General features: G+C 40.6%; 2 protein-coding genes across 3 annotated transcripts; one reads left to right on the top strand and one right to left on the bottom strand.

Annotated features, from left to right (window-relative positions):
• Nucleotides 1–1,028: 1,028 nt before the first annotated feature.
• nsmaf (neutral sphingomyelinase (N-SMase) activation associated factor) lies at nt 1,029–11,301 on the bottom strand. Of its 2 annotated transcripts, none has more exons than XM_062520562.1 (31): nt 11,194–11,301; nt 10,567–10,656; nt 10,254–10,341; nt 10,103–10,167; nt 9,847–9,880; nt 9,218–9,268; nt 9,026–9,097; nt 8,864–8,911; nt 8,703–8,755; nt 8,456–8,585; nt 7,393–7,464; nt 7,171–7,279; nt 6,803–6,979; nt 6,429–6,508; nt 6,124–6,214; nt 5,816–5,879; nt 5,496–5,547; nt 5,289–5,409; nt 4,796–4,927; nt 4,659–4,701; nt 4,286–4,443; nt 4,073–4,184; nt 3,915–3,973; nt 3,744–3,811; nt 3,548–3,615; nt 3,254–3,377; nt 3,022–3,105; nt 2,745–2,895; nt 2,381–2,483; nt 2,176–2,285; nt 1,029–1,181 (listed from the first exon to the last, which is right to left on the bottom strand). In XM_062520562.1, exons 1-31 carry the CDS (start codon nt 11,229–11,231, stop codon nt 1,087–1,089), a joined length of 2,742 nt encoding a protein of 913 aa, XP_062376546.1. In that variant the 5' UTR covers nt 11,232–11,301; the 3' UTR covers nt 1,029–1,086. The 2 variants fall into 2 exon arrangements, with proteins under 2 accessions (XP_062376546.1, XP_062376545.1); XM_062520561.1 differs by having other exon boundaries at nt 9,847–9,883.
• Nucleotides 10,067–16,899, top strand: LOC134065613 (gamma-glutamyl hydrolase-like). The gene is made up of 10 exons (XM_062520563.1): nt 10,067–10,225; nt 12,552–12,669; nt 12,989–13,097; nt 13,255–13,305; nt 13,382–13,466; nt 13,908–14,046; nt 15,937–16,043; nt 16,145–16,235; nt 16,441–16,575; nt 16,715–16,899. Exons 2-10 carry the CDS (start codon nt 12,567–12,569, stop codon nt 16,837–16,839), a joined length of 945 nt encoding a protein of 314 aa, XP_062376547.1. The 5' UTR covers nt 10,067–10,225; nt 12,552–12,566; the 3' UTR covers nt 16,840–16,899.
• The last annotated feature ends 2,260 nt before the right edge of the window (nt 16,900–19,159 follow it).

The following is a 19,159-nucleotide window of genomic DNA, read 5'->3' on the forward strand; positions in this document are numbered from 1 at the left end:
TAATAAAAAAAATATCACTTCAATTGACATTCCATTATTGGACTATATACAAAACAAAGACATGATATTCTTTGTATTATATGACTGATGAAATGATTTTGATGGAGTTGCAAACGTACACACAAATGTCCATGATTGCTAAATTGCCTGTATTCAGAACCATTATAAGAATGCTCACTACACTCAACTGTTCCGACAAAGATGTGCACGGCCTTCATTGGTTTCAATACAACTGCATTGATATGTCTGTGTGTGTGTGCATGTGCGTGTGCGCGCGCATGCGTGCACATCAGTTAATGTACAGGAAAATGTCTGAAATATGCAGAGCTGTTCTTTTTACTAATTTACAGTGGTTTATGAGCACTTAAAAGCATTTTGTTAATCGACTATTCATATTAATTTAATGTTAATTTGACGTATATAATATCATGGTAGTCTTTGTCATGCAATGGGCCTGACTGCAACATAGTTGCTCTGCATTGTGCATGTATCTATGTATTTAACTTTGTATACTGATTATTAGACCATTGAGAGCTTCACACATTCCGTGATATTTTTGGTTTGCATGCCTGTACATGTGTGTGTGTGTGTGTGTGTGTGTGTGTGTGTGTGTGTGTGTGTGTGTGTGTGTGTGTGTGTGTGTGTGTGTGTGTGTGTGTGTGTGTGTGTGAGTGTGAGTGTGAGTGTGAGTGTGAGAGAGAGAGAGAGAGAGAGAGAGAGAGAGAGAGAGAGAGAGAGAGAGAGTGTGAGTCAGTGTGTGTGCTTGACAGCAAGAGGCTTGGTCTCAGTAACATTTCAATCAGATCTTTCAAGATATTAAGGCACATTTGAAAATATATCCTGATGTACACAATGAGTAAATCTAGACATCTCACTTCTAACAAGCACTACCACAGTAATAGCACTATAAGAAAATGGCTACAAAGTACATAGTGCATATCAACAATTGGTACATACCAGATACCCTTCTATTGCACCAGAGATTGCAGTATGATTATCACCCCAGACCACAGGGGTGCAAATATGTATGTATGTGTGTGTGTGTGTGTGTGTGTGTGTGTGTGTGTGTGTGTGTGTGTGTGTGTGTTAATAATGTGGTTTCCACAATATGATCTGTTTGTCTTCTCCACCTGTGATGATAGTGCTGCACTGTTCGCTCATCCACATGACAGTGACTGCACCTAGAGGACAGATGGGGAAGTGCATATGACCACACAGCACAGTACACCGGCAAACAGACCTCTGAAGTTTCTAACAAAAAGGATCCAAAGCTGTCATCTTTGGGCAAAGATGCTACCTGTACATTTTTGTAGGCAAACTTCAGGTCTATACGATATGAAATATGTTAAAGGAATAGTTCGGAATTTTGGACATAGGACCTCATTTCCAACTTAGTCGGGGTGATATAGGTTGGTGGTAACCATTTTCAGTGAATTTCTGCCCTTCCTTAAGTTCCAGCGTTCATCTGGTGCTAATCTGGCCTGCCACTGAAAACAGTCTTTATCCACTCCACAGAACACCCGGAACAAATAAATTATAACGTCAGACTATCGATGTACATGTCTGTGTTGATAGAACAATGTTAGAAATAAGACTAATCTTGCATCACATTGCAATAGCCTATTTTGTTCCCTTTATGGCAGTAGCGGATTGATATTAAGAAATTAGTCCCTCAAAATGTAGTAAATCATTGAGTTGCAAGGTTAGTTTTATTTCTAAAATTATTCTATCAACACGGACATGTACATCGATAGTCTGACGTTTTAATTTACTTGTCTCGGGTGTGCTGTGGAGTGAGTAAGACTGTTTTGGATGTTACCGTTGAAATGCGTTAGCTCAGAAGCAGCTTAGTAAAGGGGAACGCTGCAATTTAAGGAAGGGGTTAAACGCGATAAAAAACTGTCTCCACCGACCTATATCACCTCGGCTAAGTTGGAAATGAGGTCCTATGTCCAAAATTCCAAACTATTTCTTTAAGTGGTGTGATGTACGTGTGTGTGTGTGTGTGTGTGTGTGTGTGTGTGTGTGTGTGTGTGTGTGTGTGTGTGTGTGTGTGTGTGTGTGTGTGTGTGTGCGTGTGTGCGCGTGTGTGCGTGCGTGCGTGCGTGCGTGCGTGCGTGCGTGCGTGCGTGCGTGCGTGCGTGCGTGCGTGCGTGCGTGTTTTACGGTACATACCTGTGTGAGCAGGCAGTTTTTGAGTCACTTTGCTACTGAGCAAGTCCCACACTCTGAGGTCACCTGACTGTCCACCTGACAGTACTGTGTTGCCATCCCAACAAAAGCACCTGTTGCCAAGGAAATGTCACGTGACATGATCAAATTCTAAACGCACTAGCAACAGGACTGTAGTTGCTTTTGTAGGACGTGTGGCAGTATTTACCTTTGCTCCTCTTCTGCTGGAATGGTGGAGATGAGCATGCCTGTCTGGACATCTGTGACCTTCAGGCTGGAGTCCTCTCCTACGCTCAGGATGTGTCTACTGTCTGCAGAACAGAAGGTACAAAACCTCAGGGAAGATTAAATTGCTTGCAGCTCAGCTGCCGACAAAATAAAGTCTCTCATATATATTTGCATGGCAACAACACAAACAGTCCCATGAAGCTACTGTGAAGTTACTAGTTAGAAACAAGACTCTGTCTTCCTTAAAATCCATACATACTTCCGATATATTTCAATAATTTGATTCTTGACACCACATTATTTTAGGAAACTTGACAAGAACACACACACACATACACACACACCAGGGCTGAATGCCATTTGGTGGATTTTGCCGGAGTGGCAATTCAACTGATGCACGGGGGACAAGCTTCCGATGTCCCAGATGCTGAGGATGCCGTCTTTAGTGCCTGATGCTAGAAGTGTGCCTGCTGGGCTGACAGCTATGCAGTTCACCTGAAGCGACACATTGATGGCAGAAGTGTATTTGATTCATCACAGTAGAGCTAATGATCACTACAAATGCACACACTCTGTCTCATCTCTAAACAGACTGCAGAGAGCACACTGCTCATGACGTACCCCGGCATCATGCTCAAACTCCGCCAGCAGCTCAAACTGGCTCCTTTTGTTGCTGTTGATGTCAGCGGCCACACACCGCCACACCTGTGAGATACATACATTAACACATAAACACACAGCACTGCACCAGTTCATGGCTGGTTTGCATTGCCATTGTAGATAGCTTGAATGCTTTTATTAAAAATGTCTCCCATTAAAGTGAATGGCTAACTTTTGACACTGTGTAACGGACCTTAACAGTGGAGTCCCATGACGCCGTATACAGCCGGTCATCCTTCCAGCACATCTGGCTGATAGCGTCATCATGACCCATGAGAGTGTCCTGCCTCCTCCCAAACGCCACGGAGTAGAAATATCTACGGAGAAAAAAATAAACGGAATCAGAAAAAGACAAAGTGGGAGTAGCACAAACAGGATCATGTCAGAACGGGTTAATACATGTCACATGCGAATAAATGTAAAATTAACTGTACATTCTAGTGAGATATGATCTTAGTCTACTAAGGTATTGCTTAGTGAATCTTACACATTATTGTCCCACGAAGAGCAGACAACAGTCTGATCCTCAGGCAACATCAGACAGGAAGATAAGGCCTTAGGAGAAGATGCAAATACAAAAGTGCTCGCTCAGTAAAAAAAGAATTACAATACAAAACAATCAACAGAAAGACACATTAGAGCACAAGCCATAGTGATTGTGGAACAGTCAACGTGACACTAACCATGTTAGAGAATGACACACTCCTCTGTAGAGCATTTGTGTCCCTGGAAAACATCTTCAGAGTGGAGTCTGTCAAGAAACAAGAGCTTGGTGACACTATTGACTTTGTATGGCTCATTACGCTCTGGTGAAAAGCATGATGGGACATCACCACTTCATTGTTGTCACTTACCTTGTGAGGTGGAGAAAATGGCTGTTCCACTGCGTGTTACTGCAATTCCTGTCACAGCCCTATGTTACCATGGAAACAAAAAGATAGCAATCACAGTGTTTTTTGCCCACAATTGACCAAAAAGAAACAGCTAGATAGATGCAAATAAGCCAACTCACTCTTTGTGAATTTTGTGGCTGGATTGAAGACTCAGTTTGCTCATGTTGTTCCAAGCCATTTTCTTGCTCTCTTCTGTCAGATCTTCAAATGATGAGTCTTCGCTGGGCGACACTGAATGAGACATACAGTACATCACACACACACACACTGTAATAAATTGCGGATGCTTAATGTATCTAATGTATTCCAATTTGAATGTGCTTTGGACATACGTGGTGAGAGTTCACTGGAGGATGTGGTTGCTGTGGAGACGTTGTGGAACCTGGGGGTGATCCTCTGAGGATGAGCAGTGGTGAAGAGCTGCCGTGGCGTCTGACCGAACTCCAATATCTGAGTCAGCATAGCGATCTTCTGGTCTGGGTCCTCAATGCTGTTCAACACACACACGCACACACACGCACACGCACATGCACACACACACACGTGAGCCTTTTCTGTATATATTCCCATGTGCACCCCTATTAGTTACTTCATCCTTTCCGTGCTTTGTCAGAGTGGTGCTGGTCTCCACAAACTCAGCTGGTTTAATGCCACAGGGAGAGGAAGGGTTCACGAGAAACATCTGTTTCTGATGGGCTGACTCACCTGTCACAGTCAATTCCTCCTTCATATGTTAATGGGTGGAACACTGAAAGAGTGAGAGAAAAAAATACATCTTAAATACAAACCCAAACACATGATGAGAATCATCTAAGTTGAGATACTACAAACAAGGGAGCTACCGTTGTGAGCAGCAATAGCCTCACTGCCTTTCTGCTTATAACCAAACACCAGATCGATCCACTCGTGCAGGTGCTCCGATACATACTGACTCTCCAAAGCACTGCGTAACTTCTCCAAGAAATCCTGTGCATCTGCATCATGCAACACACACACACACACACACACACACACACACACACACACACACACACACACACACACACACACACACACACACACACACACACACACACACACACACACACACACACACACACACACACACACACACACACACACACACACACACACACACACACACACACACACACACACACACAGGAAAAAGACTATGTTGAAATACAGTAAATATTAAAAGAAAAATCTGAGAAACGAGAGCTGGAAACTCCTGAAAAAGGAAGTCAGATAAAAATGTGGTAAGAGACAGGATATAACTGCCGAATGCGGAACAGAGATGAAGGCAAGAATAAGAAAGACAAATAAATGTTTTACCTGCAGCCCAAGGAGGAAGAACTACATCTCCCACACAGCAACCCCCTTGCCTCTTCCCCAGGTTTAGATTCAGATCATTCTGCAGGAAACTTGACTCTTTCCCATAAAACTCAGGAATTAACTAGACACAAACAGGAGGATTAGTACAAGATTATACTGAAGTGGTTTCTGACTGATTTAGAATAACGCTAGCTATTGGCTACTCACCTCTTTAAAGTCTGTGGCTCCCTCTAAACAGTTCTTCCATGTCTCTGCAATACTAACGGAAAAAATGAAAGCACAGACGAGTGAGACATCCTCTCCTCCCCTTCCCTTCCAAAAACAGTTGCTTGCATGACTAGCTAGTACAAAGTTTCTGAGTTCTATGGAATCACCTTTTGCAGAAACACAGACTTATTTTTAGCATTATTCTTAACTTTGGCATTGCCTGTTAAAAGAACATCAAATATGTACAGACAGCTTCTAGAAAAGAGGAGGTAAAAGAGCCTGGCCCAGTTGCACACTGAGCCTTTACTGTGGCAGCTTACTTGTTGAACATTCGATCAGCGTGGTCATAGCGTCCATTCTGAAGACACAGCATGTGCTCTGGAGCTGTGAGACACATTGACCTTTCACATTTAACACATTTTTCACATTGGAGGAATGCTTTTTCAATGTTGAAGTCACAATAGACTGAACTATGTCAAACCATTCAGGCTTCATCAAAACTAATAATGACTGGTAGAACTATAATGCCAGGCTGTTGGTATGTTATATCATCATCATGTGTATCCATGAAAGTGTGTATGTGTGTGTGTGGCATTGCATATGTGTTGCATGTTTTGTTGACACCCACCCACTCTAACTAGATAGAAGAGCACATATCCTGGAGATGAGTAGTGACTTCCGTACATGAAGCGAGGATCTGGCATGTCTCTATAGCGTGCCTAAACACAACACAAGAGTCACAACTTAATGCACATTTCAGCAGCCACATGGGTATTAGTCATCCCATAAACCAACCAATTACAAGAAAAAAGAACAAAGATAGGGAGAGAGAGCGAGAGAGACAGAGATAGAGAGATAGAGAGCGAGAGGGAGAGAGAGAGAGAGAGAGCCAGAGGCAGTAACAGCCAGAGTGTCCATGTGGCTTCTTCTTACTAGTAATCTGTCCAGTCTCTCGGTGTTTAGTGCTCCAATAGGTTTACTGAAGTCACGAAATGTAGCCGGATTCATCAGGTCTGTAGGAACAGAAAGACATTTCAACTAGGAGTATAATGATACTATCTGTATCTCATATTACAGGTAGTTTCACATGTGTAGATCAATCAACTTGATCTGCAGCACAGCTATGTAAACATGTATGTTTATGTGTGTGATATGACCACCGGGTATTTCAAAATTCAGGTATCTTGTTCCGCATTTTTGACCTGTATATGTGTCATCCATCACTGCTTTATGGGAAGGGCCTGTCTGTTTTACAAGACAGCATACTAATGTTAGTGTGAATGTATGTTTAGGGAGATGTTCCTCACCCAGCCGTGGGCTGCTGTAGTCGCTGATGACCCAGGGGAAGACGGGGTACTGAGACAGGTCATTGACGCTGCGGTCAGCCAGGTTGTTGAGGTGCAGCAGGTACTGGTAGTTGGAAATGTGACCCTTCTGCCACTGCAGCATGTAGCTCTCTGCTGTGTGCTCCGCCATGTGGTTCTCTGTGGTATAGACACAGCAGTCAGCTACAACGGTGTGTGTGTGTGTGTGTGTGTGTGTGTGTGTGTGTGTGTGTGTGTGTGTGTGTGTGTGTGTGTGTGAGAGAGAGAGATAAAGAGAGAGAGAGAGAGAGACCAAGAGAGACCAAGAGGGAGGATGGGAAATGAAGAGAGACCAACGTGATGAAACTGACCCAGGAAGGTGGCAATGTAGTAGTAGAGCTCGTCTCTGTCTTTGGTGTGGTAGAACTTCAGGTAAATGTCTGAACAAAGGTCCGTCTCAGAGCAAAACACCTCCAGACCCTGAGCACAAAAAAAAATACAGTACACAGGAAACAGCACAGGAAAGGCCTGAGACAGAAAATACAGTTGTTTGTTTGTTTGTTTGTCTGAGCCAAAGTCAAACCATAGCCTACCAGTGGGCGCAATCCATGCCTCCTCTTGTAGATGCGTCTGACACTGTGAAGCCGAATCTGCACCACTGAGTCCTAGGTGAGGAGGGCAGCAGGAGAGGGCACACAAGCAGGTGGTGGTGAGGGGAAACGGATACTATATTATGAGCTATGATGGCATAGATAGATAGTCGAGGAGTTAATGTGTGTGTGTGTGTGTGTATGTGTGCGTGTGCGTGTGCGTGTGCGCGCGTGTGTGAGTGAGCATCCGACTGTTGAATCTACTGACCACTGTTCTATGGATGGCTCCTCAGAAAATGATCAAATCAGCTCACTATGGACACTATGGCCAATATTGTTAGATACCTGATTGTACTGTCCTACAGTACAGCAACGCCATTTGTAAAACACATATTGATTGAAATTAGAAAGGAAAAAGGGAAAGCAAAAAAGCTATCCAATAATTCTAGTGATTATATTTGATATCATCTACGAATTTAAAAACACTAGGTGGCCTTGAGACTCCCCCAAACATAAGCGGAATCTCACACTGATAGTGACACAAATAGAAAAGTACTGCAAACAGAGCAAAATTAAGAGTACTTATTAACCAAATGTGTAAGTACCCCATAATATTTTAGCCTTGACAACTGCAAAAATAACTGGGCTCAAGTCAGCCAGCTGTGGTTTTCTCATGGCCTTGTTGAAAGCTGTTGTTGTAAGCATATTAACAAGCAGTGTAACTAAATACATGTGTCTGGAAAGCTCAAAATAACATTCAAAACAAGGCCAAATAAGAGCATGCCATATTTGTGGGATTTACGATGCCATCATATCTTATACAGGCTAACAGAAAAGGGCAGCACAGTTGCTTATCATTAAAACATCCTATCCGGCTTGACTTTGAAGGCTGCTTTTGATCATACTATTGTAATGTGAGTAATGCGTTGCAATGTTGCAATGCGAGTCAAGTGTTTTTTTTATTATCATAGTTATCTATTAGCCAGCAGCATGGAGTCACCATGGCCATATTGTGCTGTATTGAGGTGCGGCGCCAAGTAGACCAAGAACATGTGTGAGTACTCACAGGGTAGCCATTGAGTGGTTGGAAGTACAGGGTCTGGTCAGTGATGCACACATGGCCTGGGTTGGTCACCAGAGGAGAGATCATCTCTGCTTCACACTCCATGTGGGGCAGCTCAGAGACACTCTGGAAGCTAATGGACACAGGATTAGACTAAGTGTTACTGGGAGCAAAGGAGTCAGAGTGAACAGGGCTCTAATGCTGAGGTTATTGTGCATGATTATAACAGAAGCAGAACTTTTCCTCATACCTGTTTTTGTCAAATGAGGTTCTTGCCAATCTGGACTGTAAATTTGCGGCTATCTGAAAAACAACACAGCATGGTTCTTTCAATATAAGAGATTTGGTTCACAGCCGATGTAGACTGGCCCCTCTGTTATGTGAATGTCTGTACTTGTATTGTGTACTGACCATGGCAGTCTGATCCCCCAACTTATCCAGGCAGGATGCTCTGTGCAACTGAAAAAAAGAAACAGTGAGATGATCACATGATCAATATCTGGCTGCAACAAATGAGCTGCAACTTCATTCAGTTGACCAGTGGAATTATCTAATTATTTACATCTTGCATACCTGCAGTAAAGTCTGCACAACATCCTCAGTTTTTCTTGATATCTCCAGTTGGAAAAGGAAGTCTTGATCGCTCTAGAAAAAGGCCATAGAAATGGTGAGCAAGGTTCAACAAGTTCAACAAGCACTAACATTGGACATTGATATATCAATAGTGTTGTGCAAATGCGTGTTAAATGTGTAGACAGCACCAACCCTTTCAATTTTATACGGTGCAACAACATTCCCATCTTTAATCAGGTAAATCTAAATGAAAAAAGCGAGATCAAAGTTCAAGTTAAAACAGATGCCACAGGGTATAATATTTGATTAGCTTCAATTAGATTAGATTCAACTTTATTGTCATTGTGCAGAGTACAACGACAGAGATGACGAAATGCAGTTTGCGTTTAACCAGAAGTGCGAAAAAGCAGGAAAGTGCAATGTGATATACACAGTAATATAGTCAGGTGGTGCAGTATAAACATTATAAGACATATAGTGCTGTGTAGACAGTGGCATACTGTAGATGGTTTATACAGTGGTATGGGGTTTACAGTAATATAAATGAAATATAAATATCAATATGTGCAATGTATTAGCAGCCTCATAAGAGCAGAATAGACATATGGATATACATATGAACAGTGTATGAACAACATGTACAGATATGTGCAGTGTAACATTATTAAAACAAAATAAACATGGATATGCAGTATGAACCGTATAGACAGATATGTACAGTGTAGTAACAATACTATTGTAGGAGCAGTAAAAAATAAGTGACACAGTAGAATATGCTATGTAAATATTTAAAATTGACACTTAAAATCGTACACACTCACCTGTCTGCTTTCCATTGATATACATGGAGGCTTACTTCTAGGATTTAAGAGAGGTTAAAATAAGTTAAGTTGTGCATATCCTGACATATATCTTTATTTACAGATAAAGACATTGAACACTACAAGTGAACATCCCTGGACCCTGGACCCAACAGTACAACTAATGTCATTGATTTTCCTGTGTCAGTGTGTTTATCTTGACCATCACTTGTATGAAAATGAGGGGGTTTCAGCAGTCTGTAAAAGCTCTGCTTACTCTGTAAAAGGATTACGCTCATTGTCCTCTGTTGCTTCAATCCTCCTGCAGTCCTTTAAGGGGATCTTTGGGTAAAAGATAAAGAGTAAGATTGGGCGAGAGCATCTGATTGTGTGATTTAAGGTAGGTAAATGTGGAAGCTGGAGTCTACCTTTAGTATGGGCTGAGATGCATCCTCTGGCTCAAATATGACAGATTTCGAACAGACTTTAAAAGATCCTCGAAACTTGCAGGGGGCACTTGAAAGAAAAGTAAGTGTCAGTAACTGGTGAATCGTGTTTTGTCTTTTTTTGACAAAACAACAAGTCAACAAATCTCCAGAAAACTTTTTTTGACCAGCATTTGTGTGTGTGGCACCAATGTATCTTTGTCTTATAGAGAATTCACCTTTATATTTATTTCAAGGGCAGATACTACAGTAAACACCAGTTCAGCACATACCTCACCCTCTGTCATTAGCCTACCTGTTGTGGGATGAGCATCTGCTGGTCAGCTGATAGGCTGTGTGCTGTTCAAAATAATACTCCTCCAGATCCAATAGCAACAGCGAGAATCTAATGGACACAATGCAGACGATTACAAAAAAAATACATTTCCCAATAAAGGATAAAGCCTTATTTATGTTTCGACAGAGAAAAACACATTTTCCTCAATCTAAACAGAAGACTAAGCAAGAACACAAGACTGAATGTTTCCAGGGCTATATCTGAAATTCCGAGCGAGAGCAGCCTAACTTCAGCTGGAGGAAACATCTTGGAAGAAAAACATTCTTGAGGGCTTTTCTTACGTGAACTATACATGTAACCTTGTTTCAACCTAGCCTATGCAGGCATATAATACAACCTACACAAGATGACACGGTACCAACGCATCAGACTACATGAAATGATGATGTCAGGCCTGCAAAACATATGATCCAGCGACCTCAATTCACAGCTTACGCCCGCAGTCAAAGCTACTGCCCGGACGAGGTGACGACTTGAGCACAGTCTCGTCCCTTAATGTGCAGTTATTCTCGAAGTTAATGGTTCGATTCCATAACGCATTACATACATTTCACATGAAGGTTTCCGAACGATCGATTGACTAACCTTTCTTTAGATCGCTCCTTTTTCCTAATGAAAGCCATCGCGCGCCGCTCACCCCGTTGGAGAGAAGCGCGTGTAATGACTTCCGTAAACACGGAAATCCTGCAGGTCTGCGATGAGAGTGGCAGGAGCTCTATGCCTATTGCCCAACATGGCCTGTGTCATGAATGCACCACATAATGTATATTGCAAGTGCCACTGCGCGCCAGATTTATGTAGGCTACATTATAACTATTCCCCAAAACGACGACAAAAGCGACGGAGAAAAATATGCAATAGGCTTCTTAGAAAAATATAAGGTAGCTATTTGTCTGTTTGCATTATTATAGTTTGTATCAGTCGTTTGCACTTTTCCACATTTCTCGAATCATCCTTGAGATTTGCTAAACAGTAAGTGCATTTCTCAAAATTATTTGTACAAATAGCAAAACACCATGGATTACCTGCAAAATGTAAACTATGGCTAGAATTTGTATGAATTTTTTTTGTAAATTGTGCTGTATAGGTTACACCTTATGTATGTGGGAGTTTGATCAACAATATTCACATTTACGCTTTACTGTGTTTTACTGTAATTTGTTGACAGACCCTGTCATTGTGATACAGAAAGGAAAAGACAGCACTTCATAATATAAAGGGAAAAGATTAAATAAAGTAGAAATTTTACCATATGGCAATACCGTTAGGGAAAACTGTAAATGCAGTGTAGTAGGAATTACAGTGCAGACTTCCTACACCTCCTGATGTTCCTGTCTTTTGGGCCACAAATTCTCATATGACAACATGTTCAACCATTTTGCATGTAAAGACTTATACTATGAAGTGAACTAATGCCTAAATGTTGTGGGGGTGAGATTATTTAGCTGAGAATTTTATAATTTGCATGGATGTACCAAAACATTTGCAACTTGATCAAAGGAATGGGAAAGTACTTTTTTTGATGTGCACAAGTGACACAATGATCTGAAGACTGAACAGGTAGTTTTGAGAATTCTGATCTGAGAAATGTATCAAAGCGGCTGAGAAAAACTGTCATTTGTAGCACACTGATTACACCCTCATGGTTAATGTGTCATCAAAGTTTCACTCTTTTCTTCAGAGAGAATCATCAGGTTTTTGAGCTCATACAAAATCCTCACACAGTTGACAAGTAAATCAATATGCTGTGGTTGGTTATGACAGGACAACTTGAGACTCATATGCAGTGAGATTGAGTATATTCATCACATGCACATATTCTTTCAGACCAGTTCAGACCAGGATTAACTCAGTTCTTGGATTGGATATTTAACTTAATCACGAGGTAGGTGGAACTTACAAAAAACATCTCTCTGTTTTGTTTCGGCTTCACTTGTGGCCAGCCTCTTGGAAGAATCATGAGGGTGCTCTCTCTTGCCTGCCTACTTGTGGCACTCTGTGGGATACCTGCAGCCGTTGTTCCACAGAATGACAAGAAAAGAAATGATAGGCCAATCATCGGTGAGTAACAAGAAAAACACGCCTGTTTTTGTGCGTTTGTGTATCTTTTTATTTGTGATCATTGCATGCATGTATAGATCTATAATATGATCTATGATCATATGTTGAAATAGCAAATCTATTTGAAAGGAGGCATATCAGCCCAGAACTACCATCTAGTGTTAAATGGAAATGAATAAAGAAATTTGAAATACAAAAAGAAATTAGGCTTATTACTTCACCAAATACCTATATTGATATATATTATACATGCCGCTATATTTTCATTCCTATTGTGTTTCTTTTTTTAATCATTACTACTGTTTTTTTCCCTCTTTAGGGGTATTGGCACAAGAGTTAAAATATCCTGAGCCAAAGCGTAATTCCTACATTGCTGCATCTTACGTCAAAACTCTGGAGGCTGCAGGGGCTCGTGTCGTGCCTGTGATGTAAGAGCAGCCTCATGTATTAGTCATGTGATCGGGATTCCTCACAAGATGTCGCTCATAGTCACCCTCTCATACACCTGTTTATGTAAGGTTTTGTGGTGTGTTTGTGTGTGTGTGTGTGTGTGTGTGTGTGTGTGTGTGTGTGTTGCTTTCACAGGGTCAATCGGTCTGAAGAAGAATACCGCCAGTTGTTCAACTCTATCAATGGGTAAGCTGTGGAAAATATCAGTATTGCATAGATATAATGTATAGAAAGGTGAAACTCAAATACTTAATTCTTACAGTATTCTTCTCCCGGGCGGAGCTGCAAACCTTATGACATCAGGATATGCTAAAGCATCTCACATCTTCTACAAATTTGCTTTGGAGGTTTGTAGAGTCTTATCTTGTTTTTATATAGATTAGATTCAACTTTATTTGTATAGACAACCTATAAAAATGAGAGGAGGTTGCACCTCTAGTAAGGAAACGTTTATAATCAGTGTTCACACAAACACAAATGATTACAAGAATCTCAGAGAGAGCGCTGGACCATAAGCACTTTGGAGCAGTGGGACACTTACCCCTTACCTAATTAATTACACTGTTGCCTCCAGATATTACCCTTAAAATGACTTGACTAGTCAATGATTAAGTATTGCATTGTTTTTCATATTTAAACAAACATGCATGACAAACTCCACTGCCATAAAGTACAAAACATAACTCTGCTCTGTGTATTCGTTGTTTATTTGTTTGTTTGTTTGTTTATGTGGCTGAGGGATTTGTTCATGTGTGTTTATCTGTGCATCTGTGTGTGTTATAACTCAGGCCAACTCCCAGGGCGATTACTTTCCAATTTGGGGTACTTGTCTGGGATTTGAACAGCTGTTGGTCATTACAATTGGAGAAAATCCACTGTGTCTAACTAACACCAGTGGAGTGTCTCTGCCATTGGAGTTTACAAAAGGTCAGATCAAATACCTAGTACAGCCACCATACAGTATATAGTATATCTACACCTACACTAACTATTATTGCCTATATGAAAAAGAAATAGAAAAAACGTATACTGCCAGCAATGTGTTTTATACAAAACTTGTATGATTTACTCTTGAAAGTGGCCCCTTTCTCGTTTTCCTCATACAACGCTTTATCACACAAATCAAATTAGAATTAATAGTGTTACAAAGGTTGTATCAAGGTTAACATCACACTTATCGGTCGGTCGACATAAACCTATTCATTAGCCTATAAAGAAGCCTCTTCAGCTAACACTGTATATTGATATTTTAGCTCTACTTAAAGTTTTATATTGCATGAGGAATTATAGTGTCAAGAGGACTAGTTCAATAGACAGATAGATAGAAAGATAGATAAATATAGATAGATCGATAGATCTATATCTATCTTTCTGTCTATTGAACTATTTGATAGATAGATAGATAGATAGATAGATAGATAGATGGATGGATAGATAGATGGATAGAAAGATAGTGTCATCCATCGAGAGGGAAGTTTTGTTCACATATTACCTAACCTTTGTAAGTGAACACACACACACAGCACACAGTGAGTATTGTGAGCACACAATCCTTGGGCAGGGGGCGCCACTGCTGCAGCCAGAGAGCAGTTGGGGGTTTGATGCCTTGCTCAAGGGCACCTCCCACCCTGTGTGCTTTCTCCCTATCTCTCCCTTTCAATTTCGCTGTGTCTTTATTTTTTTCCACATCAACTATTTCTTATCTGGGTTTTTTTTGTTTTTTGTTTTTTGAAATATATATATTTGTTGGCCATTTTGCCATTATTCGATAGGACAGTGAAGATAGACAGGAAGCGAATGGGAGAGAAAAGATGGGGTGGGATCGGGATATGACCACTGGTCAGATTTGAACCTTCAAATACATGGCATCCCCCTTTTCTTATCTGTTTTGTCACGCTCTCTCCATTCCTCCATCTCTCTATTTCCCCTTTTCTCCTGTCTGAATCTCAGTGCCCTTCTTCTCATCTCTCATGATCATTCTTACAGTTTTTCTTAGTCGCTTTGGTCCTTTTCTCAGATCAGAGTGAAAATTCTCATAACTCTTAGTTCGACCTCCACAACATTTAGCCATCTCTGCACATCATAGTAGCAATTTCGCCTCTGAACAAATTGCAAATGCTTTTGGACATGTATCAGTTGCTTTCATACAATTCTCTGCTGTTTTAACATTATCATTTTCTTACGTCTTTTCAGTCAAAATGAACTATGCTTATGGAGGCTAAGTAGTCATTCCCAATAAAACTAACAGTCTTCATTTCATTGAGCCATTACATACAAAATTGTTGAACTAGTTATCAAATTCTGTCACAATGCTGTAGAATTACAAAGAGCATAGTAAAAATGTGAAACGTATAGTAGGTATTCAGTGTCTTTTACTCACTCACTCCCCTAACTACAGCAATGTGTAACTTTACTGTCATTTTCAAAACTGTACAAGTGCATAGCATGTCTTGAGAATTTTCAGGTAGTGTCACCGGGTTCTGGCCAAGTTTTTTTTTTTTTTTTGCATTGGAAAATACAGAGAGAATAAATTATAGTGAACACATGACAAAGCCATTTGACTATCTTGTTTATAATGATGGTGTCAAAACTTCATTTTGATGACACTGGCAGTTTCATTGACATGAATACTTGCTTTTGAGGAATGGACTATCCACTTTGAGCAAGTGACGTGCTTTTGCAGGTTATCCGTTTTGCAGTTTGCACTAATTGTTTTGAGAAATGCACTAACTGCAGTGAAAATGTTAGTGATGTGATAAAAAAAAAGCACCAAAGCGACTGAGAAAAACTGTAAATTCCTCTATTATCATTCATCAGATGCCGCTGAGAGCAAACTCTTTAAAGATTTCCCATCTGAGGTGATGACCTCTCTGGCAACTGAGAACATCACAGTGAATTTCCATAAATGGAGCATCTCCATGGAGGTGTGATAAAACAGTATTGCATTCACATTACATTACATTACATTGCATTACACAGTGTGTTTTTTATCTGTATTAATCTGGAATTGATCTCTCTCTTAAAGAATTTCACCAAGAGTGAGGAGCTGAGAAGCTTCTACAAAGTCTTAAGCACCAATACAGATGGGAAAACAGAGTTCATTTCAACAATGGAGGGTATGGGCATCAGTGAAAATATGTGTGCATTGTGTGTGTGTGTGTGTGTGTGTGTGTGTGTGTGTGTGTGTGTGTGTGTGTGTGTGTGTGTGTGTGTGTGTGTGTGTGTGTGTGTGTGTGTGTGTGTGTGCGCGTGCGTGCGTGTGTGTGTGTGTCTGTGTGTGGTGTGCCATTTTTCTTAAAAAAAATTTTGGACTTTGTATAGCATACGACTATCCTATATATGGAGTCCAGTGGCATCCAGAGAAAAATCCGTTTGAGTGGAGTCGGACATACTACCCTCACACACCATCTGCAATCAAAATGTCCTTCTACATGGCAGACTTCTTTGTCAATGAGGGTAGGCTATAGTAGTCTTATGAATAAACTCTACATAATTGGGAATGAAGAAATCTTGCTTGGGAAACAAAGTCACCAGTAGATTATGAAGGGCACGAGGGAGTGTGACACTATCTGATGGTTTGATTTTCCCCTCACAGCAAAGAAAAGCTTACATTCCTTTGCCAGTGAAGAAGAAGAACTGAAGCATCTGATCCAGAACCACCACCCAGACTTCTCAGGTGCTGATGGCTCTTCGTTCCTGCAAAAGTATTATTTTGAGTAAACCAAAATAAATGTATGGACATATCATAAATAAAAAAATGTAACAAGAAAGACAAGGCCCATCTTTAAACTGAAATCTTGATTACATAATATGATATGCTGGTGATGTTTTGGACTTTGCACACCTAGTAAACTACCAGGCCAAATGGCTATAAAAAAATATATCAATAGACCAAATAGCCTGTCTGTTTCAGCTTTGAAGCTTGCTTGAAACTTTAGTGTTACCAGCTGGAATACTCTGCATTGTCAGACAAATTAGTAATATCAGCTAATCTGTTGCTATAGCTGAATGTGTAAGAGCCATGTCCTAGAGTTTGAGTTATTGCTGTTTTGTTGTTTTACAGCAAATGACGGACGGCATCAAAGAATGCCAGCAGGAGTCTTTCATACAGTACATCATCTACTGTAGATCTTTCCTACCAACCTAAAGTGTTAACCCCATGGCCCAAGCCCAAGTGTCCCACAGGGGCTGTCACACACACAATACACTCCCTCATTCCAACCTCAAGTTTCTTAAGAACTTTAATGATGAGTTTCTTGGGAACTTTAATTAATCATCCAGTCGGAATGGAACCGGTTATGTCGTTGCCCTGCAACATTCGATCTGACCATGCATTGATAATTTCAGAGACTTGCCTCAACTTTATATCGCTTGACAAGTTCAGTTCAGTCTTTGAGTGCATCTTTTAAAAAAAATAGGGTATTTGAATATTTCAGACCGGTCTAAACAATTATTCAAATGTATATCCCAGGTCTCAGGAGGTTAATAGCTGTGTTGCAGCATCCTAGAAGAGCATCTCTATTGTATCTGCCTAATGCAAGCTGTGCTTTGTGCGATACCTTTCCCCACATTTATATCCTGCATTGGTAGCCTACACTGCCGCTTTCAGCTTCACCCGTGTGACTAGTGGCCAGTGTGTGTGCCACATCTGGTCTCAGTCTAATGTCAAGTGTGCTAAATGTGGACAACAGCAGCCTATCAGCTTACACTGACCACTCTGTGTTGTCAGCCTCACACCAGCACCTGCCTACCATGTTACTGCAGTTCTACATCAGACGTGACTAAGACAGCCTAGACACTCTGATATAATCCTGCATCTAGGCTATGTCCTGTGAACACGACACATCCCATATGGAAAATATATAGAACAAACTTATATGCCAGCAATGTGTTTTATATACAAAACATGATTTACTCTTGAAAGTGGCCCCTTTCTCGTTTTCCACTTTCAAGAGTAAATCATACAAGTTTTGTATATAAAACACATTGCTGGCATATAAGTTTTTTCTATATCTTTTCCATGTGGGATGACGAGAATTGCGTCCTGAATGTAGCATGCAGGGGTGTTGTGTGCATGTCTCCCAACAATTGTGACCACCAAATGTGCTTTGAGGAGTGTGCACAACTAGTCTCTAGTCTTCAACTTGTGCTTGGTTGTCAGCTTGTGTTCATGACTCTGATGGCAGTTTAGTACAATGAGGCGCTGTAGGCTGTCGCCATTGGTTAACATTGAGTGAACTCACCTGAAAGAGAACATACTTATGAATATATTGGAAAAACGTTCATGTTCTCCTTTACAGAGCCGAGGATATATACATAAATGTTACACTCCACCATTTACGTATTTGAAAAACCTGTAAGTGTACAGTATTGTTTTACTCTACTTAAGATTGTAACCTTACCACTCCCCTCTGACTTGTTCTTGACTTAGACTTTGATTAAAAACTGTTTCCATTTTATTTTTAAGATTCATGACTTTGACAGTTACAGTTTATTATACAGCAGAAAAGGATTTGCCATCTAAAAATCATGTGTAGGCCTACAGAAACAACATGTAGGGTCTAGTACTTTTCCTTTAATAAAAATGCCTGCCACATTTTTTTCCAGGACTAGGCTATTTCACATTTTGGTCCTGACTGTTCCCAATGAATAAGAGCAGCAGAAATATCCACAATCCAGTATTTTATTAGCCTGACCAGCCATACCCACATCAAGATTTGCTGCCGCTAGGATTGTCTAGATTTCTATAGGCTAGTATTTTATGGCTCTTCTCACAAAAGTGACTGTTTGTTATAGACTTCAAGCATCTCACAAAAGTGACTGTTTGTTATAGACTTCAAGCATAAAGCATGCATGACAGACAATAGAAAATGTCTATCTTGTTCCAGATAACTGAATAGGCTGGATAGTGAATTATAAAGAATTGCTGAATGCTTGATAAGTAAGCTATCTAATGTTGGTAGTGTTTTAGACTTCACACTCTAACGACCATTACAGTACCCAGGGCTATTCACCTAAGATTGGAATCACTTTGAATTTT

This window comes from Sardina pilchardus, chromosome 19 (assembly GCF_963854185.1).
Source record: "Sardina pilchardus chromosome 19, fSarPil1.1, whole genome shotgun sequence".
NCBI lineage: Eukaryota > Metazoa > Chordata > Actinopteri > Clupeiformes > Clupeidae > Sardina > Sardina pilchardus.